Source organism: Notamacropus eugenii, chromosome 4, assembly GCF_028372415.1.
Source record: "Notamacropus eugenii isolate mMacEug1 chromosome 4, mMacEug1.pri_v2, whole genome shotgun sequence".
NCBI lineage: Eukaryota > Metazoa > Chordata > Mammalia > Diprotodontia > Macropodidae > Notamacropus > Notamacropus eugenii.
The window spans coordinates 89959808-89982181 of NC_092875.1; the positions used below are offsets into that span (position 1 = coordinate 89959808).

At 40.4% G+C, this 22374-nt stretch overlaps 2 protein-coding genes across 2 annotated transcripts; one reads left to right on the forward strand and one right to left on the reverse strand.

Moving 5' to 3' along the window:
• Positions 1 to 11029: 11029 nt before the first annotated feature.
• Positions 11030 to 13135, reverse strand: IMMP2L (inner mitochondrial membrane peptidase subunit 2). Its single transcript, XM_072602878.1, has 2 exons — positions 12952 to 13135; positions 11030 to 12266 (listed from the first exon to the last, which is right to left on the reverse strand). Exon 2 carries the CDS (start codon positions 12242 to 12244, stop codon positions 11720 to 11722), a length of 525 nt encoding a protein of 174 aa, XP_072458979.1. The 5' UTR covers positions 12245 to 12266; positions 12952 to 13135; the 3' UTR covers positions 11030 to 11719.
• LOC140500370 (zinc finger protein 251-like) lies at positions 13124 to 21963 on the forward strand. Its single transcript, XM_072602896.1, has 5 exons — positions 13124 to 13347; positions 14328 to 14476; positions 16719 to 16845; positions 17839 to 17958; positions 19195 to 21963. Exons 2-5 carry the CDS (start codon positions 14474 to 14476, stop codon positions 19482 to 19484), a joined length of 540 nt encoding a protein of 179 aa, XP_072458997.1. The 5' UTR covers positions 13124 to 13347; positions 14328 to 14473; the 3' UTR covers positions 19485 to 21963.
• The last annotated feature ends 411 nt before the right edge of the window (positions 21964 to 22374 follow it).

Below are 22374 nucleotides of genomic sequence, written 5' to 3' on the forward strand. Positions count from 1 at the left end.
GTTGGTATTTTATATTTTTGTTTTTTGAAAAGTTTGTTCTTGTGCTATGACCAAATGACCTCTTTTCAAGTAGGCAAGAAGTTTGCAGAGACCAAAGACAGCATGCTGATTTTGTCTTTTTACAAGGAATAAATGACCAGTGTATACACTGACTATACACATTGCTGTCTCTACAAAGGGAGGAATCAGAAAGGGCAGGAGAAATGCATCGCAGTTCTCCAAGGTAACCAGAAGAATGCAGTGTTCCTTGATACAGTGAAAGAAGTGCTTCAAAGAGAAAATGAAGAGAAGGGAAGTGTAGGGGCCAAAAAGGAATTCTAACCTGTGTCAGAGAGGTGAAGTGTGGCAGAATGTAATTCACAAAGGGAAGGGAGGAAGGACCATTGAATATTTGGAGCTGTTGTTTCAAGGAATTATACTGTGGCCCTCCATATGCCATCATTTGAGTGGTCATCCGTTTAATAATCAGAGAAAGAAGAAACGAATTGTGGTAGTTGATGAATCCCTAATAAGGGGTAATGGTAGATATTTTCTACCTAACACTCAGCAAAGATTGTTTTACTAGTACATGTATCCAGGATGTGACACAAGCCCTCTTAAACCTGGTGACCACCATCTCATTTTAGTGGTTCACGTGGGAACAAATTACATACCTAAAAGAAATTTAAGAAGGGTTGCTGAGGAATATGAAGCACTGAAGAAAGTAGCAATATAGATTTTTGTCACTATTGCTGTTTAAAAGTAAGGGATTTAGAAGAGAAAGGCAGATTTTGGGAGAAGATGGTATTTGATCATGAAACTTGGTTTTCTGAGTTAATAAGTATTTGTTAAGTGCCTACTCTTTGCCAGCTACTGCGCTAAGCAGTGGAGATACAAAAAGAGGCAAAAGACAGTTCCTGCTTTCAAGGAGCTCACAACCTAATGGGGGAGACAAAAAGCAAACAAACATATACACATAGGCTATATACAGGCTAAGTAGGAAATAATCAGAAGAGGGAAGGCACACAAACTAAGAGGGGTTAGGAAAAGCTTCCTATAGAAGATAGGACTTCAGTCTGGTACTTGAAGGAAGCCAGGGAAGTCAGTGGGTAAGGATGAGACAGAAGAACATTCCAGGTACTGAAGACAGCAAGAGAAAATCCTCAGAGCCTAGAGATGAAATTTTTTTTTCAGGGAATAGCAAGGAGACCAATGTCACCAGATAGAAAAATACATGGCAGGAAGTAAGGTGTAAGAATACTGGACAGGTAGGGGGATAGTTATAAAGGGCTTTGAACCCCAAACAGAAATTTATATTTGACCCTGGAGTTTATTGAGTAGGGGGATGACATAGACCTGCACCTTAGGAAAACCACGTTGGTGGCTGAATGGAAGATGAAGTGTAGTAGGGAGACACTTGTGGCAGTCTGACCCACCAGTAGGCTCCTGTAGTAGTCCAAGGGGATGAGCTCTTGCAACAAGGTAGTGGCAGTATCAGAGGAGAGAAGGAGTGTACCAGAGAGAAGCTGCCCAGCTGAAGATGACAGGCCTTGACAAGAGATTGGCTATGGATGGTAAGAGATAATGAGGTGTCAAGGATGACATCTAGATTTCAAGCTTCAGGGACTGAGAGGATGGTGTTCTTGATAGTAATAAGGAAGTAAGAAAGTAGGGGAGGATTTAGGAGGGAAGATAATGAATTCAGTTTTGGATATGTTGAGTTTAAGATGTGCACTGGATATCCAGTTGGAGATGTCTGAAAAGCAGTTGGAGATGAGAGATTGGAGGTCCGCAGAGAGGTTAGGGCAGAATAAGTGGATTTGAGAGTCATCAGCATAGAGAAATCCGTGGGACCTGATGAGAATCAATAGGTGAATTAGTGTAGACAGAGAAGAGAAGAAGGCCCAGGATAGAACCCTGTGGGATACCTGTGATTAGAGGGTACGATATGGAAGAGGATCCTGCGGAGGAGACTGAGGTGTGGTCAGATAGAAGGAACACTAGGAAAGAATAGTGTCCAGAAAACTTAGAAGAGAGTATCAAGGAGAATAGGGTGGTCAACAGTATCAAAGGTTGCAAAGAGATCAAGGATAGTTTTGAGAAAAGGCAATTGGATTTGGCAATTAAGAGATTATTGGTAATTTGTAAAGAGTCATTTCCATGGAATAATGAGATCAGAAACTAGATTATAAATGGTTAGGAGAGGGAGAAGAGAGAAAGTGGAGCCACCTACTGTAGACTTTTCAATATTTTCAAGGTGTTTAGCCACAAAGTGCAGAATTGTTATACTGTGGCTAGTGGGGATGAATGGATCAAATGAAGGTTTTTTGAGGATGGAGAGACATGAGCATGTTTGTAGGCAGTAGAGAAAGCCAATGGGGAGAGACTGAAGATACATAATAGAGAGGATAATAAGGGGAGGAATCTGTCAGAGGAGATGGAATAGAATGGAATCACTAGTGCAGGTAGAGTGGTTAGCCTTGGTAAGGAGTAAGGCCACTTCATGTGAGACAGGGATGAAGGAGGGGAGAGTGGTGGAAGGCATTTGAGATGAAGAGAGAAGAGGGAGTTCACAGTGAATAGTCTCAATTTTTTTCTGTAAAATATAAGACAAGGTTCTCAGCTAAAGGTTGAGCCATAGGAGATCTGGAGAACGTTGAAAAGGGTTGGAAGGAAGAGCTGCTGTGGAGAGTGGGATAATGAATTGATAAGGGAGGTGTATAAAGATTGCCTAGCAGCAGTGAGGTTGCATAACATTTAATTTGTGGACAGCCCTATCAGAATGGTTGAATGATTTTCTCTACCATTGTTTAGCAGAATGTGTATAGGAGCAAAAGGAGTGCATTGTGGAAGTAATTCAAGATTGAGACTTGGCAGTGTGCAATTGGTGATGTGATAAGGGGACCAGGGGCTCCATAGGACAGTGGGGAGTTGAACTGGCTTAATAAGGGGTCAAGATAGGAAAAAAGGAGAGAATGGCTAATGTAGAGGAGATGGCCAGGGGAAGAACTGAGGAGTTTAAGGTGTTATGTAACAGCTAGGTGGTGCAGTAGATAGTGTGCTAGGCCTGGAGTCAAGAAGACTCCTCTTCCTGAGTTCAGGACTGAAACATTTACTAGCTGTGTGACTGTCCTGGGCTAGTCCTTTAACCCCTGTTTACTTCAGTTTCTTCACTTGTAAAATGAGCTAGAGAAACAACTGGCAAACTACTCCAGTATCTTTGCTAAGAAAACCCCTAATGGAGTTACAAAGAACTAGACACAACCAAAAACAACTGAACAACAAGTTGATAAGAAGCAGGATTTAATAAGGGAAGGCAGAGGGAGAAGTAGAAAGCCAATAGATTTATGGTCAGATAAGGGGACTTTGAAACTCTTAAATGCAGAGGCGGTATATTTGTGGGTGATGGTAAGATCAATTAGCCATTGGTGGCCTATCCTTTTCAGTCCAAATATTCACCTAAGCAGAGAAAACAAAACAAATTAAGAGTTGTGTCAATGGACTCTTAGAGTTGTAAGGGACCTCAGGCAATACATAGTTCAACCAGAGTCTGAAGAAGAGCCCCTCTACCACATTTCTGATGCAAGGGAGGATTGAAATCTTTTGTTATCAATTTTCTATTTCTTCTTGCAAAGAAATTTTTCTTTGCAATATTTTGCAAAATGCAAAAATATTTCTTCTTGAAAACTTTCAGCTGCTTCTAGATAAAGTTAATTAGTATGCTATGATATGCATAAAATTTATATGTGTGTGTGTGTATGATTCTGTTGGCCATGGCCATGATATGCATGATATAATTTCCTTATTTATCTCTTTTATTTCTGATTTACATTCATCTTTGTCAGTCATCATCGTCAGATTTCCTAGAGCTTACTGTAGAATAATTCAATTTACTCCATCCTTTGATTTAAATATGTAGATTGTTCAACATTAGGTGTATTTTCTCTAGCCAATATTTTATTGAATTCTGATTTTAATATATTCTATACATTTTTTCTTTTCATATGAAAATTTCATCCATTTACATCCTTATTTACAGTTGTTCAATTTCATTCATCTTAAATCATTCTGAATTTTCTCGGAAGATAATATAAATTTCCTTGTTTCAATTCTTTAACAAGAAAACCCAAATTTTGTTTTTATACTCAACTCTATAAATATTACTAAAGTCAACTTTCTAGCTTGACTCCTATCAGTTCTGAGGATTTCACTCTGAACTCTCTGCTGACCTCCAACCTTGTACCTTTCTAAATGCCTTTCAAATATATTGAACTGGATGTCCAGAGAACATCAACATTTCCAAAACCAAACCTGTTATCTTTTCCCTATACCCTCCCTCTTACTTCACCTATTTTGTTGAGGGCAAACTCCATCTTTCTAGTCCCTCAGGCTTGCAACCTAGAAGCCTTGACTCCTCATTCTCTGTCACCTTCCCTATCCAATCTATTGCTAAGGCTCTCAAATATGCCTCTTTCTCTCCTTTGATTCTGCCACCACCCTTGAGATGGCCCTTGTCATGTGATTCTTGGACTACTTCAATAGCCGGCTGGTGGGTTTACTTGCCTCATGTCTCTCCCTTCTCCAGTCCATCCTTCATTCAGCTGTCAAAGGGATTTTCCTAAAGCTCAGTTCCAAACACATCACTTCCCTGCTCAATAAGTTCAAGTGGCTCAATACAAAATACTCTGCCATTCAAAGCCCTTCCTAACCTTTGTTGTTGCTGTTGAGTTGTTTCAGTCATGACTGACTCTTTGTGACCCTATTTGGGGTTTTCTTGACAAAGATACTGGAATGATTTGCCATTTCCTTCTCCGGCTTTTTTATAGATAAGGAACTGAGGCAAACAGAGTTAAGTGACTTGCGCCAGGGTCACATAGCTGTAAGTGTCAGGTCAGATTTGAACTCGGGAAGATGACTCTTCCTGACTCCAGCCCAGTACTCTATCCACCTAGCTGCCCCTTCAAAACCTAATCCTCTCCTACCTTTCTGGTCTTTAATGCTTTACTCCTACCACATAATGATGCTGACCTCCTTGCTGTTTCACAAACGACACTCCATCTCTCAGATCTGGGCATTTTCTCTGCCTGTCTCCCATGCCTGGCCCTCATCGTCATCTCCTGCCTTCCCTGACTTTCTTCAAGTCCCAACTAAAATTCCATCTTTTACAAAACATCTTTCCCAATCCCTCTTAATTCTAGTGCCCTCCTTTTAACTACTTTCTATCTATTCTACATATAACTTATTTGTACATATTTGTTTGCTTTTTGTCTCCTCTAAGAGATTGTGAACTCCCCGAGGACACAGTTCCATGGAGATGTGAGCAGTTTTTATTATACCTCACTTTCCATATCTTCCGTTCTGCAGACTCAACATTCCTAGTTCCTTCGGTAGATCATCAAATAGCGTAGTTTCTTGTGCTCTTATTTTCCTGGCTGGCTTCATCTGGACATGGTTCTGTTTGTCTCTGTCCTTCTTAACATGCACTTGGAACTGAACACAATATTCTAGATGTCTGATCATGGCAAGCTTAAGTGGGAAATCACCTCCTTGGTTCTAGGTACTATACTTGTATTAAGTATAATATATTGTACTATATTACAATTATAATATATAAGATTACATTAATTTTAGGATTTTAAAAACTTTTTATTTTAAATTACTGTTGATTAACCCTGCATGTTAATCAGTTCCTTAAATAAGTTAGTACCCAGAGACAGGGGTAGAGGGACCAAGACTGATACTTAAGGGACTGACAGATGGTCAGAAAAAGAGCAAGAACTTTGATAAACTGAGAAAAACCATAGGACCATAGACTGGTAAAACTGTTAAAGACCTTAGTGATCGTTCATCCAACCCCCTTTACAAGATAAGGAAACTGAGACCCAAGAAGAGAAGTGACATCAAAGGGCCTATAGCTGGTAAGTAGCTGAGAGGAATAGAATCCAGGTGCTCTCCCTCCCAAGTCAGTGATCTACCATTTACTGCTTCTGGCAAGGTAGCTCCATAAAATGATCAGTAGATGATGAAGAAACTATATCCGAGATTACAACTAGATCCCAATTAGTGCAAATAAGGAATCCTCAGAAGTGTTTTCAAATTCTCATTATTTATTGGCTCTAACCCAGTGGAACTATGCCGTGTAAATCTGAATGTGACCAGGGGGATTCTTTATTCACACTAATTGGGACCTAGGTGTAAAAGGGCACAAAGGTTACTGGTAACATCTAGGTAGGGGAACCATGAGGAAAAGTTTGCATGTATGGTGAGTCATTATAATTGGTCTGACCTTTTGGGAAGAATAGGTTGGAGCAAGATTGTCCAAGAGTTGGTAGTGAAAAGTAGAGATAACAGGAACTGAAGTAATTGAAATTCACTAGTCTCAGTCTCAGCTGTAAACTAATGGCTAGACTAGATTTATAAGGCTCTTTCTGGCTTGAAATTTGTGGCCTTATGAAAAATTTGCCAAAGGAGAGGGTATTTAATCTTGTCCAAGGTAACAGACAGAATGGGAGAATGAGAACCAAAAGCGCAGGGTTTGAATCACCAAATCTCAGAGCTGAAATTTAATTCACACTTCAACAGGAATCCCTGTTAAGTCACCTTCCATTTGAAGACTTCCAGTGAAGAGAAACTTACTGTCTCTGGATAGTTCTAATCAATTATCTGTTTTTGGATGAAGTTAGGGCAAGGAATGATTGAAGTTACAAACATGGATGGCTGGCAGGATACTGATACCTTTGAAAGAAATAATGAAGTTTAGAACTGGGATACGTTTGGGGGTGGAAGGCAACTAGTTCCATTTTGTTTATGTAGAATTCTAGATGCCTTTGGTACATTCAAGAAGAAATGTCTTATCAGCAATTTAGTGATGTGTGACTAGTTCTGAAAAGCACTGGTTTGCTATGCTCTTGTTTAGAGTGGCTAGTTAACTTCAGGTTCAAGTGAAAGAGGTCACCCTAGTTTCTTTCTTCTCCATGTCTCTGTACATATGTATATATGTATATATATATATGTATGTATATACATGTATATATGCAATTGAGGAATGGACTGAGATTGTTCAGTGACAACCCACGATGCTTTTTGCCTGATGTGATATGGACTTGAACATACACTGGTATTATTTCCTGGCACATGAAAAAGAGGAGCCTTCTAATTGGCTGCTGAACTGAAACTTATTATCAATTAACTGCTAAGTTCGAACCGAGTACACATTCATAAGGCACTCATTGGCCAAAGGACTCACTCCAATTTTTTCCCTGGCTGTTGGAGTAATCAGAACATGGTATAAGCTTTTAGGTGGAGAAAGAGGCCTTGAGCCTTAATCTTCCCTACCCGGGCCTATGGATGGCCACGAATACGGCTTCTGTTCTTTACTTTGTTATAGCTGTTCTTTCTTGCCCTCTACTGAAGTATTGGAATAGGCTGTCACTCAGTGAATTTTGAAAAGGCAGAATAACAAGCTCCAGAATTCAGGGAGCTGGAATCCATGTTGGGGCTAACCAGGAGCTGAGGACAGTGAAGCAGTGGCAAAATCCTTGCTTAACCCAGCTCAGTGGTAGCTAAAACAGACACGCCACCAGTAGCTCTACAGCACTTGGAAATAACTTAGTGTAGCAAATGCTTTGTAGAAACTGCTTGGAGTTTACCCTCCCTAGGGCCTGAGCTAGGCTGAAGGAATGTTTGTAATTCTATTCCTTTTATGTCTTCTCAGTAAATACCTTTACTAAAAGTTAATTAATGTCAATTGGGTAAATGAAACTGGGGCTTTAAGGACTGGTGGTTAACAGTGGAGAGAACATAATGGATTGGGGGCTTGGACCTATTGCATTAGTGAAGAATTACCCTGACTCTGCAGGTATGACCCTGGAATTGTAAGGGCTTCATCTGAGCCTCCCGCCTCATCAGTGTGAGTATGAGAAGAGTTGGAGTGAGGATCTCCAGAGCTTTCTAAGGCTTAAGTATGGGTTTCCTTGGCGTGATCTCCCCACTTTTACAACTCTCCTAGTTTGCTTCTTCTTCCTGGCTCTGACTTTCTTTTAGTGCATTTCTGGACTAGATGAAGGAGCTCATTTGTTACTTTTATTTTTTCGGTTTTTTTATCATTAGTATTTTGGGGAATAGTTTTTTAGCTATTTGATGGAATTTATGTGGGAGAGCTGGGTTTCTTCATGACATCATCTGAACTGGTAGTCTTTACAATTTCCTAAATGTCCTGAATTAGTTCTGTGGAGTTTCAGCTTCAGGATTCAGCATGAATGAGTCTCTGACTACAACAGTGCTGACTGTACCTTTACCAAAATCATCAAAAAGGAGAGGTACATAATTATCCAGGATACATAATGAAAGTATGATTCAGCTCCACACACCTCCCTAGTTTTTCATAAAGGCAGAGCCTTAATACTGTTGATCAGGTCAGAAGACTGATGATTTCCTCACAGACCATTTTATACATCAATAACAGCCTGGGGACCCTTGAATAATTGTTTGAATAGAGAAGATTCCTTAGACACTTATCCAAACATGGCCATAAAAGCTAGCATTAAGATTGTATGTCTTAATGATCCTTTCAACCTTGCAAGGTGCTACATGTCCTAGGGAGAAACTCATTTATACTCTGGCTTAGGGCTACCTACCTTTAGCAGATTGCAATTTCCCTTCTGGATACAAGAGGGTACTCAAAAACCTCAGGAAGCCTCAAAGCCTGAGCATTTTTCCAACCACCACTAGGACCACTTGGAGGTATGAAATATTTTTCTCCTTATTCTCAGGTCATAGGCTAGGAGATAAAAATCCTGATAAAATATGGAAATTATTATTTTTTGGTTCCAGCCTCCCAACCTTTTAAGTAGTTCACTATCAGCTATCTTCCTTTGGCACCCATAGATTTAGACAAGAGTATAGAAGTTCATTTCATCTTTATTTTTAAAAAAAAATTAAACGCATTTTTTTTTTACTTTTAGTTTTCAATATTAACTTTAATAAAATTTTGAGTTCTAAATCTTTCCCCTTCCTCCCCTTCCCCTTTCACCAAGATGGCATGCGATCTGATATAGGCTATACATGTACAATCATATTAAACATATTTCCATATTAGTCATGTTGTGAAAGAAGAATCAGAAGTGAAAAACCACAAGAATAAAACAACCAAAAAAGAAAATAGTATGTTTCTATCTGCATTCAGACTCCATAGTTCTTTCTCTATATGTGGATAGCATTTTCCATCATGAGTCTTTTGGAGTTGTCTTAGATCATTGCATTGCTGAGAAGAGCTAAGTCTATCAAAGCTGGTCATTGTACGTGTTGCTGTTACTGTATACAATGTTCTCCTGACTCTGCTCACTTCACTCAGCATCAGTTCATGTAAGTCTTTCGAGGTTTTTCTGAAGTCTGCCTGCTCACAATTTCTTATGGAACAATAGTATTCCATTACATTTATATACCACAACTTGTTCAGTCATTCCCCAATTGATGGACATCCCCTCAATTTCCAATTCTTGGCCACCACAAAAATAGCTGCTATAAATATTTTTGTACATGTGAGTCCTTTTCCCATTTTTATGATCTCTTTGGGATATAGACCTAGAAGTGGTATTACTGGGTCAAAGGGTATGCAGTTTTATACTTTGGGCATAGTTCCAAATTGCTCTCCAGAATGGTTTGGATCAGTTCGCAACTCCACCAACAATGCATTAGTGTTCCAATTTTCCCACATCTTCTCCAACATTTATCATTTTCTTGTTGTATCATGTTAGCCAATCTGATAGGTGTGACGTAGTACCTCAGAGTTGTTTTCATTTGCATTTTTCTAATCAATAGTGATTTAGAGCATTTATCATGACTACAGTTTTAATTTCTTCATCTGAAAACTGCCTGTTCATATCCTTTAATCATTTATGAATTGGGGAATGACTTGTATTCTTATAAAATTGACTCAGTTTTTGACATGTTTTAGAAATGAGGTCTTTATCAGACACTGGCTGCAAAAATTATTTCCCAGCTTCCTACTTCTCTTCTAATCTTGGTTGCATTTGGCTTTGTGCAAAAACTTTTTAATTTAATGTAATAAAAATTATTCATTTTGCATTTCATAATGTTCTCTATCTCTTTTTTGGTCATAAATTCTTCTGTTCTCCATAAATCTGACAGGTAATCTATGCCTTGCTCTCCTAATTTGCTTATGATATCACCAGTATGTCTAAATCATGTACCCATTTTTACCTTATCTTGGTATATGGTCTAAGATGTATATATAAACTATGCCTCGTTTCCACCATACTACTTTCCAGTTTTACCAACAGTTTTTGTCAAACAATGAGCTCTTATCCCAGAAAGCTGTAGTCTTTGGGTTTATCAAATAGTAGATTACTTACTATAGTCATTGACTATTGTGTCATGTACCTACCTATTCCACTGAGCCACCATTCTGTTTCTTAGCTAGTACCAAGTCGTTTTGATGATTGCTGCTCTTTAATACACTTTTAGATCTGGGATGTCATTTCATCTTTAATGTACATAGAATAACAAGTAAAAGGAAAATGAACCTATTCTTCTTTAACAAGTGATGATAGTGATTGCTATCTCTTCCTTTTGGGTTCATTTCCCACCTAGATCTTCAGTCTCTAAACACTGACACTCAAGGCATATAAAGAAATGGGAAGGAAAAGGTTTTCTCTTCCTTTCAGGTATAAAAGAATATGGAGAGAGAAAGCACTCCACATGTCCTCATTTCCTTCCCCCACCAGGGACATGAGCAGGAGTCAGTTTATTTAGCTGATTCTGGATTGCAGAAAATCACGTCTAGCCAGGTTATCCTCAGGCCCTATATCCATGCAGCTGCACAGCTTTCGTTTGTCCCTGTTATCACTGAAATTGCAGTGAAGGATAGTTTTAGACACTGCTAGTGTCTCTGACCTTCATGCCATTCTAAGTTTTACTATTACTGACTCTGCTCACATAACTGTACCAAGTTTTTGTATTCATGCTTCACTACTTCCTTCTTTCCTGTGTATAGTACTTTATTACTTAAAAAAAAAAACATTTAATTACCTTTTTTTTCTTAACATCACCTTTATTTACAAATGTATTTTTCCCTCTTCCAACACAGCAATTTAGATTTCTAAAAACATTTTTGTTGGAGAGTTCCCCGTACATCGAGATGTCTTTTGATGACTGACCTCTCCTTTTTTCCTTTAAAAAAGTGAATCATTATTTGTCAAAGTTCACCATTCATTTTCTAACCAGTGAATGCTGACAATTAAAATCACAGTATGTCTTTGTCACCGTTTCTTCGTATTCAAACTGAATCATGCGTGAACTACTGATTAGATGAACATATTTTCATCAGGTTTAACAGTTCAGGATTTTTCATCAGCTGAAACCCAAATTTTAAAAAATCAGCAATTGACAGATTAAGAAAACAAGTATACTAACAATTCGATCCCACCATGACATACGGAAAAACCACTGAAACAGTCACATTGTAAATTTCTTTTTTGGCACTGTACCGTCAGGATATTTATTTTATAGTACAAATACTCCAGGCAAAATACTGTGTACCATACAATTGTTTCATCTGAAAGAAAATCTTTTGCTTCAATGTGAAACTAGAGGATATATGAATACTCCTTTGGCAGCCTCAACCAATACATGGCCTGCCTTTTAGGTTTCTTTTCCTCTGCCTTCCTTTTTTTAAAATATTGTCTTCCTAAATCAAAGAGGTCATGCGGATGCAAGGAGGTCACTTCTCTTCAATCTGAACAGGTGCTCGCTCTGGAGGCAGAATGGATTCCAAACGTTGCCAGCGTCCTGGAGGCCACAGAATATGGGTGGCATGAGCATGCAGAAGTCCAAGGGAAACTGGCCCAAAAGCGTTACTGTCAAAGCTGTGTCCGTGATGGTCTCCTTCCACCCACATGTGGCCACGAGGGACTTTCACGTACTTATTCTTATGTCCCATTGTTTTGATAATGTCTCCTTCCAGCGCAATCACCCTTTTAATGATTTTCTGCTCTGGGTTTTTGGGAGATACCAACGACACGATATCGCCACGCCGCACTTCATAATTCCTAACTTTCCAGTGGTTCAGAAGCACCACATCAGACGAATGGCTTCCCCCAGGATTCAAAGAAGGCTGCATGGAAGCTCCTTCCACTCTGGCTACACACGCCACTTGATCTAAGACAGTTACTGTTACAGGCACTGCTACAAAGAAACCTTTCAAAAAGGCCCTCATGTATCTTCGCCCAAAACCTTGTGCCGGCATCGCACGTGTCCTCCTGTTCCTCCTTGGAAAGAAGGAGAAGGGGTTATTTTTGTGCCCTGATGGGATCTCACACTTTCCCCTCTTCTGCTTTCTCAGAATTGTTTTTCTTTGTGTCTTCAGAATTTCATTCCCGAGAGCTTTTCACTGCTGGTAGAATTTTAGCTCCCGGAATCCTACCTATGCTTTCTCTGAAACCCTGTGAGAGCTGTTTCTCCAATCTGGGGCATCCATCAGATCATGTTCAAGTTTGTCTTCTCTCACCAATCTTAGATGGAGTTGTCGCTGCCTCCCTCAAGTTCCCACCATGTCTGCCCCAGAGAACCACTTTCTCTGCTGGTCAGAAAATCCGTTTTCCTCCTTGAGTCCTCCCATTTTTGAAAGGTGAAATGATCATTAAGGCAAGCCAAGAGACCTCGGAGGCAGGTTCTTCAGTAAATTCTCATTCTGGATGCCTCTCTTCCCCCGCCCCTCCTTTCTTCCCCTTTTTCTCCCTCCCCCTCCCCATTTTCTCTCCCCCATGTCCCATTCCTCTTCTCTTCCTCCTCCCTTTTCACTCTCTCCCCACCTTTTCTTTCTCCTTTCTCTTTCCGCACTCTTCTCCTCTTTCCTGTCTCTCTCTCCCCTCTCCTCTCCCCCTTTTCTCTCCACTCCTCTCTCCCCTCCGCCCTTCCTGTCTCTGGTCCCCTACTCCCACTTAATTCTCCTACTTTGTGAGGTCCGAGCGTTCCCAGTGCCCTTCAGACCGCTACACGGGTTACCGAGGCGCCGAGTCCTCCGTGCTTCCCAGAGCGTCGCCGGAAGCGCGGCGGGGGCGGGGCGGAAGAGGAAGGACACTTCCTGGATGACGCCGGGTCTGAGGAGTCGGGTTAGCGAGTGAGGCCGGCGGGGTCTCTGGCCCCTGAACGGCCCACGCTCGGCGTGCGGGACTCGGCTCCGCGCGGCCCGAGGAGGACGAGAGTCCCTCTGCCCGCCCCACTCCCGGCGCTCCCAGGACACGACTTCCGGTGGGGGCGTGTCTTGGGGGGGCGTGATTGGACGGCCACGCCCCCTCTCCCAGGCCCGCCGGTCGTTCCCCGAGGCGCTAAGCTTCTTGGGGCATTTAGGTGAGTCCTGGGCTAGGGCGCCCAGCTGAGTGTCCGACTCCCCGTATTACGTAAGGCTTAGTCCCTCCCCCTCCCGAGGCCTCCGTTTCCCCATTCGTGAGATGAGGGGGTCGGCGGGCCACTGAAACTGCCAGTGTCAATATCATTGTCAATGTCATTGTGTGAAGCTTAGCACCCGCCAGGTTCAAGGTCACTTCATGGAAAGGCGACCAAAGGCCCGGTGAGGCCAGGGGATGAAGGAAGGTGTCATGGAGGAGCTCTTGTCTGGGCTTGGCTTTCGGGGGGGCGCGAATGGGGTTCCAGAACGAAGAGAACTTAAGAGAGGAGCTGCTCCCAGTCCGCTTTGGGCAGAGCTAGACCTCTAAAAGAACGTAAGCTGCTTGCAGCTGGGGACCCTTCCTTCCTTCTTCCCCCCGCCTTTTGCCTTTGTATCCCCAAGGTCTAGCATGGTGTGTTAGTAAATGCGTCTTAAATGAATGAATGAATGAATGGCAGAAAGGCTTTGAAAGCTAGACTCTGTGAGCAATGGCTTTCTTTTGATAAAGTTTAGATTAGAACAGTGGCACGATGAGTCCGGGGGTATCAAGGATGGATTGGATTTGGTTACCTGTTATCATGTACAAGAGGGAACACATCACCTGTAATACATACCTACATTGAGATAGAAGTCACAAGGATTCTATTTGTCATGACTAGGGAAAGTGACGATAACAGGAAAGGTGGGAATCATTCTAGAACAATTAAAAAGCAAAACTTCTGGACATATCTTATAAAGAAGGAAATTCATTTCAGAAGTTTGTAGCTAATTTCATTAGTTATTGGTCAGCATCTACCTTTCCATGTTATTTTCTACTTTCCAGGAGGAAATGCCTATCCCTCTTTAACTCTTGTTAGATAATTTTCTACTCTGAAGCGTTGATTGAATAATAATGTCTTTCCTAACCTGTTCTCAACTTACTGTGATTTTTAATCATCCTCAGGTTTCCATCTATGCAAAAAGATAGGACTCTTCACTGGGGGACAAGATTTGTATAGGCAGCTCTACCTGCCATCAGCTTCCCTTCATCTAGAACCTCTCTTGGACTTCATCATCAGAGGGTTCTGCTCCACTTTTGTGATCTTCAATATGGTACTCACTCTTTTGTATCTGAGCTCCCTCAAAGTATTTTAAAATTGAGAGGTCTTTTATTCCAGGTCCTCTATGAAATTCCTGACACCTGAATACCTTTATTGGCATATATTTACCAATAAACCACAAGATATCCCATTCTGATTTTTTAGTAAACTCATCCCTTATTCAAGTTTTTATAAGCCATTAGTTTAATTATCTGTCCTAGAGTTCTGCCAATGATTAATGCTAAACTAATGAATGTGTGGATCTCAGAATCCAGTTATTTTCCCTTTTTTTAAAAAAATTAAGACAATATTTTCCTCCTTTCAGCCTTCAATCACATCTCTAATCTTTCATCATTTTCCAGATTAGTGATAACACAGTAATGATCAAAAACAAACAAACAAACAAACAAACAAACTCAAGCAATTGGCAAGTGACTTAAAGAAGACCCTCTTACTATGATGGAAATAAAACTCTCAAAATGCTATCTGAGCACTTTATTTGCTGACACTCATTTTGGAGGGCTTTTAATAGCATAAATTATTTCTTTTTCCTAACTCCTAGACAAACTTTATTTTCTATCCTTTTCCTAGAATTCAGTAAGGAAGATGGATTTTCTTTTGGTATAGATTCCAAGGTTTGTAGAACCAGAAAGAGACTTTAGAGGGCATCTGGTTCTACCTCCAAATTATTTACAAGTAAGGAAACTGTAGCCTGGAGAGATGACTTATTCAGAACTACACAGGAGTTAGTACCAGAGACAGGACTGAATAGTAACTATCATATCTGTAGCACTCCGAGGTTTACACAGCGCTTTATACGTCCCATCTCACTGAGTCTTCACAGCACTGAGCTTCATGATGTTGGAATCTGGGTGAGTAGCAGAAAAATCCCTTCCCAGCAGCTGATGCTGAGCAACTCCTTTATGCATTCTAAAACTGCATGATCACAAGGTTTCACCTGTTCAGAAAACTTTCCTCTGTACCTTCTCCAGATGAGGCATTCCTGCAGGCTGTGCTGATAAAGTAAATGGCTCACGGGTTCAAACCTTTTACTTCTTCAGTCACATTTAATATCTCTAGCATAGTCTTACTTTCCAAAGTGAATTTCTAAGCTCTGTGCATCTCTGGGTTAAATCACAGGAAACAGACAGTACCATCCATGGAGTCCTGGCCTTGAGTCTCCTGCTTAGCAATTCACTTTATTCACAAGGACTTCCTTACCACAGGTCAGTGATGTCATTGGTGACTAAGTATAGAACAGTCAGCTATTCCTCCCTAGACTTTGTTCACCTCCCTTCTCTCTATCCCATAAAGCTTGTTTTCTTTGCCCCAGTGACCCATTCACTAATTCGGTCTTAGGGTCATCAGAAACCAACTGTCTATGCTTGTAGTGAGATGGCTGAAGATAAACAGTCCTCCTAAGTAGTTTTTGAAAATATTATTATTTTTTGTTTTTATATAACCTTCATTTACAAATATACTTCTTCTCCCTTGCCTCCCCAGAGAGTCATTCTTTGTAACAAATAATAAAAATGAAGAGGGGCAGGGGGAGAAAAAGCAGTTAAATAAAACTGCTGGCTAATTATTAATACAGGTTGATACCACAAATGGTGACAGATTCATTACTCCTTGTAGATTTGGTTGGTGGTTGTCCTTTGTCTTCAAAGAGAACCAAAATGACATCATCATGATAAAGTGAAATTTCAGTGTGTCTGACTGTGGCTGATCAGACCAATACGAGCTCGAAATGCTCTACCACCGATTGGGCACAGATAGTCTGTGTGAATATTTGGGGTGGATACTCCAAATTTGCACATCCTACGTTTACTTTGTGCTGTCTCAAGTCTGCTTTGCTCAAAGATCACATACCCTTTCTGATGGGGGCACACATGCCTATACTAGTGTCTCCCATGTTGCACAGTCAAATCCAAAGTTCTTGAGAGAGACCTTATTTATCTGGTCACTGAATATGTATTTTAAGCCACCTCTTTTTGTTAGATGTTAAGTAATAAAATCTCCTACAAATAGGCACTATATTCAATCATTCCTATTAGAATTATGGATTTTGAGAGGGAAGGGCCCTCTGCAATCATCTAGGAAACTGAGATCCACTGAGGGGAAGTGATTTGTCCAAAGTCACACCAAGTTATAAGCAGCAGACCTGGGCTCTCTGATGCCAAATCCTAGCCCTCTTTTCATTACACCTGATGTCCATGATGAGTTTATCTCTGAAGCAAAAATAATGTGGTTTTTAGGAGCTGGCAACCTTTGAAGATGTGTCTGTGTATCTCACACGTGAAGAGTGGAGACTTCTTGAATCTGCTCAGCACGACCTCTACAGGGATGTGATGTTGGAGAATTATGGAAACTTTATCTCACTGGGTAAGAAAGAACTGACTGGTAATACTTCCTGAATTACCTTCCTTCTAGAAACACTTTAAGGATTGAAATCACTCAAGGATTGTTGGATCTCACCTCACTTTCCTATCCTATTAGCTGGGGCACTTTTTGACCTTGTGGCTTTTTCATTTTTATTTTTATCATGAAATTGACAAACATTAAAAAACCAAAGTATGGACATTTACATAAATGAAGAACAGAGGATTGTATGTGAAAGTGTCAGTCTCTGCTAAAGTATATGTTAAATTTAACATGGTAGTATCAACACTGCCCTGCTTGTCTGTGTCCCATTGTGAACTTCCTTCTGTTCTCTTCTGTGTATTTTTTAAATGTTTCATCGGTGCATTTTTCTTTTTCCATCACTATCATTACTCCTCTACTCCACCGTCATTCTCTTCCTCTCTGCCATTGAAACTGTTCCTTGTAACAAATAAATCAAGCAAAAGAAATTCATACATTGGTTGTATATGAAAATGTGTATCTTGTTTTGTATTTATACTCTCTCACATCTCTGCCAAGAGATGGGAAGCATGATTCATCATCTGATATCTGGAATCATGATTGGTCATTTCATTGATTAGAGTTCTTACATCCTTTAAAGCTGTTTTCCTTTATAGTATTATAGTCATTGTATGTATTGTTCTTCTCACTTCACTTCGTACCAGCTTCCTAAAAATGTTCCTCAGTTTCTTTGAAACCTTTTTGTCATTTCTTCAGTGTGCAATAATATTTCATTCCATTCACATTTCATTATTTGCTCAGCCATTCTCAGTTGATGGAAATAAGTTTGTTTATAGTTCTTTAGTAGAAGAAAAAGAGCTATCACAAATGGTTTTGTACATATAGAATCTCATCTCCTGCCTTGGATCTTAGCTCTTCCTGTCTACTGCCTGCTGACCTAGGACATTGGAAACACCTCTAAGAGAATGTTGATTTCTTAGCATAACCACATTCCATTTTCTCCCTCACGAAAAGGATTTCTAGTCTCCAAGCCTGACATCATCTCTCAGCTGGAACGAGGGGAAGAATCCTGGGTCCTGGATATTGAGAAGCCTGAGGAAAGGGTACTCTTGAGCAGAAAGGGAACTTACAGAGGTGAGTTGGGAAGAACTTGGCAAAAGACAGAAATAAGAGCACATATTTTGTAGTAAGGTGCACAATTTGAAATATCAGGGAAGGATTTCTCTTTAGTGTTTCATACTTTAATTCTGTTCAGAAGCCTCAGAGACAGACTTTCAGGCTAAAGCCTAATTAGCACAGTTGGGCACCAAACACTATTTTTGGTTGCCTTTTTTACTAATCTTGACTTGTACCACCCCACATCTCTATTAACAAAGTTGAAACTAATACAAAACCTCACAAGAATTCTTCAGTGTCCAAGGGGCAGATAGATAGGATTCCTCTTCTTTGTTTCAAAACCATCAGGGTAAACCTTAGGAAAAGAACACATCAAGTGAAAAAAATAGGTTTTCCAAACTATTGTGGGTGGACAGTTCAGTCTTCCAGGAGCTTGTACTAGTGAATTCACAAAGCTTTCCTACTGCAATGACTGTGCAATCTCAAATGCTGTTGGTTTTTATCAGGTGGGCTGATTTCATCTTCTGGAGTGAGGACTTAGTTGTGGAGGGTGTATTCCCTTCTTATTTTGGAAGTTGTTCCTCTTAGCTATTGTGTACCTGTAAGCATCTTCAATTCTGCTTCTGTTTTTATGAAAACCATCTTCACTGGGGGTGGGGGCATTTGGTATGTTCATTGATCCTTTGTCAGCTCCTTTAGCAACCAACCAGGTCTTTTGCTTTTCTGGGTTGGCTGTGACTTTTACTGGCTAATAATTATTCATATGTTGTACCTGCAGAAACAGGGGAACTCCTTCCCTTTCCCTGTTTTTAGGGAGTTGCTTTTTTGCTCAAATATAGTTCTTACTTCCAGTCATCTCCCAATTTCAGCTATTCTAATCTATGCTGTCAGCTATGCCCCCTCCCCATGGACTTCTTTTCTTAAATTCCCTTAAATCTCATCTCTTCTTGCCACTCTCCTTTATTTTCATTCTTTGTCCATCTGTGACCTTTTGTTTTTCACCCTATCTTTTATTCAGATTTTCTTGGCATCATTGATGAAACAATCCATTTATTTGATTGGTTATCTTGTCTTCTAGACATTTCTGCCACCAGCGTTGCAGTCTTATTACTTCCTCTCTGCTCCTCATCTTCTCATTTTTAAAGGTCATTTTCCTGTTTTCCATTCATGTCAATTCACTATCTCTATTCTCCAGAAGTTTACTTTCTTCTCAAAAGAACAAGACACAGTATTTGCATTTTTGCTTTGTTTCAGGTTGTAAGAAAAAATACAAGGAGAAGTTGTTTCTAAGGCAGAAAGTTCCTGGAGGGAGAAAAATATATAAAAACGCATCAGCAAAATACCCAAGGGATACATCCCAGGTCTTGGACTTTGGAGAATGCTGTGAAAAGCAAAGTAATTTAGAGGATCAGATTAGAAACTTCAGGGGAAAGGGAAAGAGTGAGTCCAGTTCTGAACAAATGCTCATCTTGCAACAGAAAACAACTGGAGGAGAGAAGGGCCAGGAACTTAATGAATTTGGTAGACAGACTTCTCAGTTGTAGCTCACACCATGTTATAAATCAAAGAATTCATACAAGAGAAAGAAGCTATAAGTATGGTACTTGTGGTCAGGATTTCATACGTCATTCAGCCCTTATTCAGCTGGCATGAATTACATAATAATAACCTGACTTGGTCCCTATAGACTTAATCCAGAAGAATCTTTTATTCTCTCTGATTAAAGATATTAGTGTTGTTACTGGTGAGGGGGAAAGTTGAAATGAGTTATGTATTGGAGAAGATCTGAAATATCATGTTGAGCTATATCCATATAGTAAATATGCTTTGGGCCTTTGAGTACTTTCTTCCAGAGAGAGTGTGAGGAGTTAGGGCTGGAGATATAAGTCAAATTTCTCCCTATTCAATAAGCATTTCCCCTCTGGTATTAACTGAAATTCTATGAGTAGATTAGTAGCCTTGAATAAATGAATTTTGAGGGTAGAGAATAGAGGGCCAAGACTAAAAGTTGAGTGAGTCATCATTTTGAGGGTAGTAAGAAAGGAGCAATTAGATAAACAAAAAAAGGTCAGAGACAATTGAATGTTAGAGACAGAAGGGGCTTAGTGATAGTCTAATCGCTCTGCTTTTATGTAAGAGAAAATGGCCTCAGAAAGGGGATACATGTATAAATACAAGCTAATTTGAGGAGAAAGGGGACACTAATAACAAGAGATGGGGAGTGAAGTGTTTTCAGGGAGTAGGTTACTCAACTCTTGACTATAATGAATACCTTCAAGACAAGGGGGATGACTTATGTAGAAGATGCATTCCCAGAGGATCAGTCATAGTCATACACATGAATGGGAATTTAAAGGTCATCTGGCCCAACCCCTCACAAACTGAGACACGGAACTGAAGCCACACCAGCAGCATATGATAGGCAGGATTTGAACTCAGGTTCTCTGACTTTAGTTGCAGTGTTTTTTCTGTATTATGTGTGTCCAATGGCTTTTCTCTGTTTTCTGCCTTCTTGACTTTTCTTTAGTGTTTCACACCATTGACCACTGTGTCCTAGATGTCTCTTCTCCTACCTCTTTGAGCTCTCTTCGTTCACGCTTCCTTTGCTGATTCTTTATGCACATCATGCCCATTAATTGCAAGGGTCTCACAAGGCTCTGTGCTGGGCTACCTTCTGTTTTCCTTCTATGCTATCTTACTTAGTGATCTTGTCAGCTCCCATGGGTTCATTTAGCATTTCTATGCAGATGATTTCCGTATATGTATATCCAGTTCTAGTCTCCTAGGTACAAACTTATCTATAAAATGAGATGGAGAAGAAAATGGCAAACCACTCTCATATTTTTGCCAAGAAAACCCCAAATGGTGTCACAAAGAGTCAGGCACAACTTAAAAAACTGACAACAACAAAATGTGTTTTATGTGTGTAATCTAACTATTTACATGATTTCTCCTCTGTTAGAATGTAGGCTTCTTGAGGACAGAGGCTGTTTCTGCCCTCTTTTTCTTTTTTTGTATCCCCAGGTCTTAGCAAAGTGACAGGCCTATAGTAAATGTTAAATAAATGTTTATTAAACTTACTAAAGATTCTTAGTCATTTGGAGGTGAATAAGTGAATTCAAGGTATGGGGCAGCCTGTACAAAGGTAAGGAAGTAGGATATGGGATACTCCTGTAATACTGCCTACCCTGCTTCCCACTGCCAAGACCAGGTATGTTAGATTTAACCTGTCCCCCAGGGTTATCTGGTACCCTTAAAGGGACTTGGGGGTGTCTAGGCTCTCTGACAATGACTCTGTCTCCCACTGATGGTGTTATCCCAAGTGTAGGTCATGGTCCCCTGCATCCCAACTCCATTTAGCCACTGACAGATTAATTATTAGAAAGGAATATTTACTTCAAAGGGTATAAATATACCCAACACAGGCATCATCCTTCTCCTCTCTTACGCCTGTTTCTGAATTACAGCTTAGCTCATTTCCTATAGAACCATTGCAGTTCTAAGTCCAAAAGCTGCTTTGGACTCTGCCCTGCAGTGCTGGCTACACCACACCATCTGCCTGTGATCCTGGCTGCAAAGTCACCATGGCTCCAACGCCACTCCCAAATCTACTGCTGGGCCCTGAAACTGAGAAGAATAAACATAGAGCAGAACAAAACAAAAAACACCCCTTATTTTTCGGAGGTGGGGTAAAGGAGAAAAGAAGGCAGTGCTTCCCTTCTCACTGATTCAGTTCATGGTGCTCATACTGTGGGGGAACTGTGATCTTCACCTTTTAGATGCAGTAGGAAAAGGAAAAGGAGGTGGGACAGGGAGAGGGAGAGACAGAAACAGCAAGATAATGAGAGAGAGACAGAGACAGAGAGAGAGAGAGAGAGACAGAGACAGAGACAGAGACAGAGAGAGACAGAGACAGAGAGAGAGAGAGACAGACAAAGAGAGACAGAGACAGAGAGAGAGAGAGAGAGAGACAGAGACAGAGACAGAGAGAGACAGAGACAGAGAGAGAGAGAGACAGAGACAGAGAGAGACAGAGACAGAGAGAGAGAGAGAGACAGAGACAGAGACAGAGACAGAGAGAGAGCATATTTTTTTTCTTACTTGCTTTCACCAGTGCAATAAAGTTCCCAAGTAGCTAATGTTAATATTATCATATGCAATCCCACTTATAAAAGAGAAAATCACACTGATCACCAAATAAAAAATCTTTCAGATTCAACAAAATAAACATTTTCAGTTTGCCAGATATTTCTGCTAACATAGCTTTACAAGGCCTTTCTCAACCTGAAAGCAAAAGAGCTAAGACAAAGAATACTGGCTTCTGTCTGGAACAGAAACCCGGTCCACACTGAGCTTTGCAAACTACATGGAGCTCTCCCCGCAGGGATTTGGGACCTGAAGTCAACATGGTATCACCCCATTCTCAAATGAGAA

What these genes read in the sequence shown, in the direction of transcription:
- IMMP2L (XM_072602878.1), bottom strand. Translation starts at nt 12,244, where the DNA reads ATGCCGGCACAAGGTTTTGGGCGAAGATACATGAGGGCCTTTTTGAAA.
- LOC140500370 (XM_072602896.1), top strand. An exon ending in TGGAAACTTTATCTCACTGG is followed by an intron (nt 16,846 to 17,838) that starts GTAAGAAAGAAC and finishes CCTCACGAAAAG; the next exon opens with GATTTCTAGTCTCCAAGCCT. An exon ending in CAGAAAGGGAACTTACAGAG is followed by an intron (nt 17,959 to 19,194) that starts GTGAGTTGGGAA and finishes GCTTTGTTTCAG; the next exon opens with GTTGTAAGAAAAAATACAAG.